Here is a 9,244-nt window from a genome sequence, read left to right as displayed (position 1 = left end):
CGCCTGGGCACACACACACGCGCGTGCGCACACACGCTCCAGCCTCAGTCTCACAAAGTCTGATCCTGGAGGGCGGGGAAGGGGTTTCAAAACACCAGGCTCCAGCGTCTGAAAGACCTGCCTTTCCCCGAAATTGCTTATCCACAAGGTGTGACTACAAACAAACATTGCTGATTGTTTAACAAACCTGGAAGAGATGATCACGTGACCACTGTTTCCTCAGAGATGCAAGAGGCCAGATAACTGCAGTGGTGCTAGGCTCTGGGGGAGACCTCTGCAGGATTTGTGTGGTTTGTTAAGGTTCACTTGAAATGGGAATTTAAGATGTATCTGGGCCAGGCACGGCGGCTCACGCCTGTAATCCCAGCGCTTTGGGAGGCCGAGGCGGGTGAACCACGAGGTCAGGAGCTTGAAACCAGCCTGGCCAACATGGTGAAACCCCGTCTCTACCAAAAATACAAAAAAATAGCTGGGCGTAGTTGCGGGCGCCTGTAATCCCAGCTACTCAGGAGGCTGAGGCAGGAGAATTGCCTGAACTCGGGAGGTGGAGGTTGCAGTGGGCTGAGATCGTGCCACTGCACACCAGCCCCAGTGACAGAGTGAGACTCTGTCTCAAAACAAAAAACAAACAAAAAACGTATCTAATTTTTGTATTTGACCCAACAGGCAAGCTGAGGATGAAATGAATGGGCCCGGCACCCTGGAAGTGCTAAACACGGCTCTTTATGGAAGGAATTCCAGAGATGTTTTGGGCAGTAGGAGAATTGCTAGAAGGGCACGAGTGTCAAAGAGGCCTGTGCTGAAGGTCAGTCCTCCTACAAGGACGTGTAAACTGCATCCCAGCCTGTGTTCCAAGTGACCCCTAGCCCTGCGGGGCGTTGTACTTTGTTCCTCAGCCCCTCTCTAAGGGACAGGTTTTCTCACCTTACAAGGGGATGCTGGGCAGACTCCTCAGATGACCTGTGCCTGGCAGAACCAGGTACAACAGGGTGGCCACCTCTTCTGCTTCCCCGCTATTTCCCAGGACCCAGGACTCTCTCTGTGAGGTCCACAGGCAGGGACATAAGCCATTATTCTTTTTTTTCAGGGGTGGGACAGAGTCTTGCTCTGTCGCCAGGCTGCAGTGCAGTGGCGCAGTCTTAGCTCACTGCAACCTCTGGCTTCTGGGTTCAAGCAATTCTCCTGCCTCGGCCTCCTGAGTAGCTGGGACTACAGGCGCCCGCCATCATGCCCAGCTAATTTTTGTATATATATATATTTTTTAGTAGAGATGGGGTTTCACCATGTTGGCCAGGATGGTCTCAATCTCCTGACCTTGTGATCCGCCCGCCTTGGCCTCCCAAAGTGCTGGGATTACAGGTATGAGCCACCGCACACGGCCTTCTTTTTTTTTTTCAAGTCAGGGTCTCACTCTGTTGCCCAGGCCGGAGTGAAGTGGTGTGATCATAACTCATTGTAGCCTTTACCTCCTGGGCTCAGGTGATCTTCCTGCCTCAGCTTCCCAAGTAGCTAGGACTATAGGCACAAGCCACTGCACACAGCTAAGTTTTAAAAATTATTTTTTAATAGAGATGGGGTTTCACTACGTTGCCCAGGTTGGTCTCAAACTCCTGGCCTCAACAGATCTTCCTGCCTCGGCCTCCCAAAGCTCTGGGATTATAGGCGTGAAGAGCCACTGCTCCAGCCTGAGCCAGTCTTTAAGATATAATCCCAGGTTGTTGGGGCTCTACAGTTTGACTTGGAGAATCAGCTGCATAGTCTGACTTTAAGAACCAACTGTTCACTTTCATGATACAGGAAAGGCACAGAGATACCAGGGCAGAAGGCCAATTATTTGTGGAACTATCTGGCTCTTTGCCAAACACCTGGATCCCAGACCTGGTTCCGCTCCACCACCCCAGGGGTCACATGGCTAAGGAGCAAACAGAGACACGTGGTCTGACGGGTACTAAACCCTTGGCAACAAACAGATCAGACGACTACTTCCTCTAGCCACCATTTCCCTCTTTACAAAGTTGACATGTCATTTCTAAACTTACCACATTTCTCTACGAGCTTCAGGGGAAAAAGGATAAAAATATGTCATTTCTAAACTTACCACATTTCTCTACGAGCTTCAGGGGAAAAAGGATAAAAATAGCCAGCCAATTCCTTATCATGTTTCCCGAATTCTCAGAACTAGGAAGAAAAATAGCGAGAGACGTTCAGGTGAATGTTGAATCAGCTCAGCTCCCTGTAGACGATCTGCCCTCTGGAGCATGGATGGCTCATAAAGGACTCCCAATTGGCAGCTCTGACCTCAGGGCTTTGCATCACAGCCTCAGAGGGCCACCCAGAGAGGCCTTATCTTCCTTTGATATACGGGAAACGGGCTCGGGGAGCCAAATGGGTTGTGTAAAGTACCCCCCTGTGGAAGTGAACAAAGACCAGAATTTTTCCCTCCTCAACTGCTTTTAGCAAAAACTTAGCAGAAAGAAAGGATGCAGTTTTACTAGCCTGGGATTCTTTTTCTCCAAAAGTTAAAACTGTGGTCAGATATTTGACATTGTGAACCTACAAACCTCAAGGAAATTAGTTTCCTTTGCTGTCCTGGGATAACAGTCTAAGGGCTGATGACACCAACTGACCCTTAAGACTTAAAAAAAAAATTGTTTTTTTAATATACATATTAAAAAAAATTTTTTTTGGGACAGAGTCTTGCTCTGTTGCCCAGGCTGGAGTGCAGTGGTGCGAACTCAGTTCACTGAAACCTCCCCTGCTGGGTTCAAGCAATTCTCCTGCCTCAGCCTCCTGGGCAGCTGGGATTACAGGTGCCCGCCACCATGCCCAGCTAACTTTTGTATTTTTAGTAGAGATTGGGTTTCGCCACATTGGCCAGGCTGGTCTGGAACTCCTGACCTCAAACGATCTGCCTGCCTCAGCCTCCCAAAGTGCTGGGGTTACAGGTGTGAGCCACCATGTCTGTCAAGACTTTATTTGACAAGTGTCACTATTTCAGGACTGGCTGGGGTCATTCACAAGGAGGACTCGGGGAGGGATGAGCCCCAGAGCAACTCCTCGGTTTAGTGTGGAAGATGGGGAGCTGCATTCCTGTAACCCCAACACACAGCAGGTGAACCGTGGGTCAAGAGCAAGCAGACTGGCATGGATTTCTGTAGCTTGGTCTCTACGCTGCCTCAGTACACAGTGCTCAGGTCCTCCCACGCTGACAGCCTCCTGGGGCTCCTGCAAACTGTGGGGAGCACTGGGTAAGGTCTGTATGGAGAGATCCCTGTTCCTACTCTGATTTCAGTGTCCCCAAGGCCTCCAGCATGTCCTGACAACTCCCTTACATACTCCTCAAGAAGCCCCCCTGGCCGCTCCAGCTGTCTGACCTCTGTCTGGCCCCTGTCTCCTCCAGGGTTCTCTCTTCGGCTGCTGCAGCTCTGCCTCATCTGAGACCCTTCCCACTGGCCAGGAATGACACCCCACCCACGCTCTGGCCTCCCCTGGGGGCCTTGCCCTTGGCGCCGGATTCCTGTGCTCTGACCTTGGAGGAACTGCCCTCCTGTGTGTATGGAATGACCACAGGCCTCCCTCTCAGTCTTGCTGCTCTCCGCTCCTCACACCTGCCCTGTGACCTCAAGTTCGGGATTCAGTTTGCTGCCCCGGGTAGAGTGGTTTTTCTCCAGAAATTAGATGCAGAATCAGGCCTAACCAGCTTCTCGAACTCACAGACTTGGTCAGCAAATATCCCCAAGCCTCAAAGGCTGAGACACCTGGAGGAATGATGCCAGCACAGACAAAACGACATTGAGAGGTAAGTCAACTAAAATGTTAAAAAACATCAGATTAGGCTGAGCGCAGTGGCTCATGCCTATAATCCTAGCACTTTGGAAGGCAGAGGCAGTTGGATCACTTGAGGTCAGGAGTTCGAGACCAGACTGGCCAACATGGCAAAACCACGTCTCTACTAAAAATCCGAAAATTAGCTGGGCATGGTGGCATGTGCCTGTAGTCCCAGCTACTTGGGAGGCTGAGGCAGGAGAATCGCTTAAACCCGGGAGGCAGAGGTTGCAGTGAGCCGAGGTTGCACCATTACACTCCAGCCTGGGTGATAAGAGTGAAACTCCATCTCAAAAACAAACAAACAAACAAAACAGATTGATAATTACATAAAACTAGTGGCTTGTGAAAGCTACAAGATAGAAATGAAGTATCTCTTGACAATGGGCTCTGTCTGGTGTGCCCTTACTATGTAAGTTCTAACAATTGTCCAGGCCTCATTCAGATGTCACATGTTGTTTCACCCATTCAGTCCCTTCCCAGAAGCAACCTGGGGCTATGGGTCTCCTGTGGCAGCTCCTCTCTGCCAGGTATGAGTTGGTCCTGTCCTCTGTTCTACGACCTGGAACTCCCTGGGTCTCCTGCTTTTGCAGAGGGTATACAAATAGTGGTAAGGGCTGTGTACACTGGAGACAGGTTTGAACCTGGGTTCGCGTTTATTACTTATGTGACCGTGTGGTGCTAAACAGGGACAGTGGTAACTACTTCACAGGACTTAAATGAGGAGATGTAAAGCATGCATTGTCAAGTTGGACTAAAATTGACTGGGGGTAGGCTGGGCGTGGTGGCTCACGCCTGTCATCCCAGCACTTTGGGAGGCCGAGGTGGGCAGATCACCTGAGGTCAGGAGTTCGAGACCAGCCTGGCCAACATGGTGAATCCCCGTCTCTACTAAAAATACAAAAATTAGCTGGGCATGGTGGCTCGGGCCTGTAGTCCTAGCTACTTGGGAGGCTGAGGTAGGAGAATCACTTGAACACGGAAGGCGGAGGTTGCAGTGAGTTGAGATGGCGCCACCACACTCCAGTCCTGGGCGACAGAGGCTGGAGACTCTATCTCAAAAAAAAAAAAAAAAAAAAAGAAAAAATGGCTTGGGGTGGTGGGGGGAGGTGGTGGTGGAAAAAAATCTAGCTATTACAATGGTTTGTGGTCACGTAAACAAATACCCAGTGTACTAGTGGTATTAAATTTTATGGGAGAGGGGTGGGTAGGAATAAGGAGGTTGAGAAACAAGGATATAAAGTGGTTACCTCTGTTGCTTAGGGCGCGTAGCGAGCTCTCACAAAGCACAGTTATCCTCCTCAATGTTACTGGAAGAGGCAGGGCTCAGGAGTCCTCCCTTAGCCCTGAGTGAAAACCCGGAGGGGAGGGTGGGGTCTCCTGTTGCTCAGTCCCCCGGAGCCCCGAACTTGGCACGTCAACCGGCGCTCTCGCAAAGGTCCTCTCACCGTCTCCAAAGCAATCTGCAAATTCCCAACCCAGACCCAGGCGGCAACTGAGCAGAAGGGAAGGGGCTGGGAACGGTACCCACCCCGGCAGCCCGCTGTCCCTGCCTGCGCTGACCAGCGCTCGGGCCCTTCCACCCCGGGGTTGTCCGGTGTCGCGAGGCCAGCACTGGTGGCGGGGAAAAGAGCCCGGCGCGGCTGAGGGCGCTGGACCCCCGGCAGGCTGCCCCGCTGACCTGCTGTGCCTCAAGGGGCCCGCCTGGGAAACGGGAGGCTGCGCCCGCTCTCACCTGAGCCCCCCAGCTCGGGGAACCGCCCTCAGGGGACGCAGGAGCCTCGCCAGGTGCCGGTCTGGAATGCACCGCGTTCCCGGGCCCGGCTAGACTTTGGGAGAGGCGGGTCCGCTGTCACCTGACCTCTGCCACCTGACTGGGGTCCGATCTCGGCGAGATGCACTCTGGGAGTTGTAGTTTTCACGCGTCTTGGCCGGAGAAAGCGCAGCTGGGTCGGGGCGCAGGGATCGGGGCTTCGGCGTGAGGGAGGATGAGGCCGCTGCCAGTGACACAGAAGCTCTTGGAGCCGCCAGCGTTTCCCGGCTCTTTTGGTGAGCGGAGCTCAGACAGCTCTCCACTGGGCGGAAACCGGAGCCCTGCGGGGCGGGGTCCCCTTTAGGTCCCGCCTTCTGTCGCCTCTCCGCCTATAGCTAGGGCCCGCCGCGAGGGTTGCGTGGAAACCCGCCTACCCCGGCCAATGGGAAGACGAGAAACCTCCGTGTGGCTGAAAGATTGGCTCGCCTTTCCCGACCAATGGGAAGGCGAGAAACCTCCATGTGGCTGAAAGATTGGCAGGCGACTCCCCGCCCCTGCCCCGCCCTCCCGAGTGAAAGCCGCGGACGTGTGGGGCCGCCGGCTGCAGACCGGAGCTGCGCGGGTCGGGGAGATAATGGCTGCGCGGCCGATCACCCTCGGCATTGACCTGGGCACCACGTCTGTGAAGGCAGCTCTGCTGAGGGCCGCGCCCAACGAACCATCCGAGTTCGTGGTGCTGGCGAGTTGTACCCGCGCTGCGCGGGCAGAGGCGGCGGTCGAGAGCGCGGGGGCCGGGCCCCAGGTGAGGTAGCGCCCCGGGGCAGCGCCGCCTCCAGGAGCCTCCTGACCACCCTCTTCCACCCCAGGAGGCCTCCCTGACAGCCCTTCCCTCAAGGAAGTGTCTATTGCAGCTTGTCCCCAGCTTCTCCAGGGGCCCCTCTGCCTGCAGCAGCTGTGCTCATGATCCCTTAGGTCTGGTCCCGGAATCCTTCCCACCTGCTGGGACCGATCCCCCGCCGACCCTCCACCCCGACTCTCTGGCCTCCTCTGGGGACCTTGCACTTGACCCTGGATCCCTGTGCCCTGTGTCCCCTGACCTTGGAGGAACTGCCCTCCTGTGTGTATGGAATGACCACTCTTGCTGCTCGCCTCCCTCTCAGTCTTGCTGCTCTCCACTGCTCACACCTGCCCTGTGACCTCAAGTTCAGGATTCAGTTTGTTGCCCAGGTCAGAGTCTGAGTTTTTCCTCCGGAAACCAGATGCCAAATCAGGCCTAACTGGCTCCTGGCTCATTCCACAGAAGCAGAATGCGGACCAAGAAACCCTTGTTCAGCCGGGCCTCGCTGGCTCACGCCCGTAATCCCAGCACTGTGGGAGGCCAAGGTGGCGGATCACATGAGGTTGGGTGTTCGAGACCAGCCCGACCAACATGGAGAAAACCCGTCTCTACTAAAAATACAAAAATTGGGCGGGGCACGGTGGCTCACGCCTGCAATCCCAGCACTTTGGGAGGCCGAGGCGGGCGGATCACAAGGTCAGAAGATCGAGACCATCCTGGCGAACACGGTGAAACCCCGTCTCTACTAAAAAATACAAAAAACTAGCCGGGCGAGGTGGCGGGCGCCTGTAGTCCCAGCTACTCGGGAGGCTGAGGCAGGAGAATGGCGTAAACCCGGGAGGCGGAGCTTGCAGTGAGCCGAGATCGCGCCACTCACTGCAGCCTGGGCGGCAGAGCGAGACTCTGTCTCAAAAACAAAAAACAAAAACAAACAAACAAAAGAATTAGCCGGTGGCGCATGCCTGTGATGCCAGCTACTCAGCAGGCTGAGGCAAGAGAGTCGCTTGAACCCCGGAGGTGGAGGTTGCAGTGAGCCGAGATCGTGCCATTACTCTCCAGCCTGGGCAACGAGCAAAACTCTGTCTAAAAGAAAATAAAAATAAAAAAAGAAAAAGAAACCCTGGTCAGCCAAAGACCCCCAGCCTCAAAGGCTGAGACATCCTGTGGGAAAGACATCTTGAGAGCATATAGACATTTTTTAAAAAGTCTTAAAAATTTGTTTTTAAAAATGGTGAGGTTGATAATTATGCACTACAACTACTGGCTTGTGAAAGCTACAAGGTAGAAATGGACAATTTCAGGATCATGGGCTCTGTTGGAGATGTAGGTGGGTTAAGAAAGGATGTTAATCTTCAGAGCTGGACTCCGTTAATTCCCTAAAAAGGAAAAGTGAACTGCGTTCAGCTAATTGGCAATAGAAATTAATAGCAAGGGACTTTCTGTGTAACCTCACATGACTTTTTCCTGGGCCTCAGCTTGTTCTCTGAGTTGAAATAGGCAGCCCCTGAGGCCCCTTTCAGCCACAAACCTTGGTTTTCTGAGCCAATATCCACTCCCAAGAGCTTTCTTTTTGTTTTCTTTTCTTTTTTTTTTTTTTTTTTTTTGAGACCGAGTCTCACTCTGTTGCCTAGGCTGGAGTGCAGTGGCGTAATCTCGGCTCACTGCAACCTCCACCTCCCGGTTCAAGCGATTCTCCAGCTTCAGCCTCCTGGGTAGCTGGGACTACAGGTGTGAGCCACCACGCCCGGCTAATTTTTATAATTTTAGTAGAGACAGGGTTTCGCCATGTTGGCCAGGCTGGTCTCGAACTCCTGACCTCAAGTGATCTGCCCACTTGAGCCTCCCAAAGTGCTAGGATTGCAGGTGTGAGCCCCTGCGCCTGGCCCAGTTTTGTTTTTCACAAGCTCTTGCCACATGCATGGACACGGTTGTTTAGGGTTCAGGGTCCATTTGGCTCAGAAGCATTTCTGAGGATAGGGATTTCAGGAGCACTTTGTATCTACATAGAAGCTTTCAAGATTAGTTTGGTTGGGACATTAGGGTATATTAAAAGGATTCTTACTTAAAGGACTATGAATTGGAGGCAGAGATGGTTCTGACCCTGGTAGGGTGAGCAGGAGAGCTGGGCTTAGGGGAGAGTAGGCTCAGAAAGTGCCCCTTTCTCTTGAAATAGGGCAACTTTTTTTTTTTTTTTTTTTGACAGGGTCTTGCTGTGTCACCCAAGCTGGAGTGCAGTGGTGCGATCTCTGCTCACTGCGACCTCTGCCTCCCAGGTTCAAGTGATTCTCATGCCTCAGCCTCCCGAGTAGCTAGGATTACAGGTGCGTGCCACCACGCTTGGCAAATTTTTTTGTATTTTTAGTAGAGAGAGGGTTTCACCATGTTGGCAAGGCTGGTCTCAAACTCCTGACCTCAACTGATCCGCCCGCCTGGGTTTCCCAAAGTGCTGGGATTACAGGCGTGAGCCACCCCGCCCGGCATGGCCACTTCTTGAAAACTTTTCTGCACTCCCTCCCCAGCTTTCAGCAGGCTGTTCTGTGCTTTCAGTCCCACCCGGTGTGCGACACCTGTCTAATGAAGTGCTTAGCGGAGGCCAGTCATGACCCCGCCACACCACGTATGAATCGTGCTCTGGGACAAACAGCGCTGCTGTGATTTAGTTTATGTAGCAGAGGGTTTCTCAACCTTGGCAACGCTGACATTTTGGGCTGCATAGTTTTTGTTGTGGTGAGGAGTGTCCTGCGCATTGTAGAATGTTTAGCAGCATCTCTGGCCTACTAGATGCCGGCCACGCTTGCCCCTCTTCCCCAGATGTGACAACCAAAAAT

General features: G+C 53.2%; 2 protein-coding genes across 2 annotated transcripts in view; one reads left to right on the top strand and one right to left on the bottom strand.

The window, feature by feature from the left end:
- Positions 1–5,911, bottom strand: part of CTNS (cystinosin, lysosomal cystine transporter) — a 32,904-nt gene extending 26,993 nt beyond the window's left edge. Inside the window, exons 1-3 of the mRNA XM_011980450.1 lie at positions 5,561–5,911; positions 5,076–5,288; positions 2,095–2,178 (exon numbers count right to left, since the gene is read on the bottom strand). Of these exons, the coding sequence (XP_011835840.1) occupies positions 2,095–2,159 (65 nt within the window). The 5' untranslated portion in view covers positions 2,160–2,178; positions 5,076–5,288; positions 5,561–5,911. The remainder of the gene's footprint in view (positions 1–2,094; positions 2,179–5,075; positions 5,289–5,560) is intronic.
- A 225-nt stretch (positions 5,912–6,136) lies between these two features.
- SHPK (sedoheptulokinase) overlaps positions 6,137–9,244 on the top strand; it is a 44,361-nt gene continuing 41,253 nt past the window's right edge. Inside the window, exon 1 of the mRNA XM_011980449.1 lies at positions 6,137–6,380. Within this exon, the coding sequence (XP_011835839.1) occupies positions 6,213–6,380 (168 nt within the window). The 5' untranslated portion in view covers positions 6,137–6,212. The remainder of the gene's footprint in view (positions 6,381–9,244) is intronic.

This window comes from Mandrillus leucophaeus, unplaced genomic scaffold (assembly GCF_000951045.1).
Source record: "Mandrillus leucophaeus isolate KB7577 unplaced genomic scaffold, Mleu.le_1.0 Scaffold212, whole genome shotgun sequence".
Lineage (NCBI taxonomy): Eukaryota > Metazoa > Chordata > Mammalia > Primates > Cercopithecidae > Mandrillus > Mandrillus leucophaeus.
This window is presented reverse-complemented; position numbering and strand designations above follow the sequence as displayed.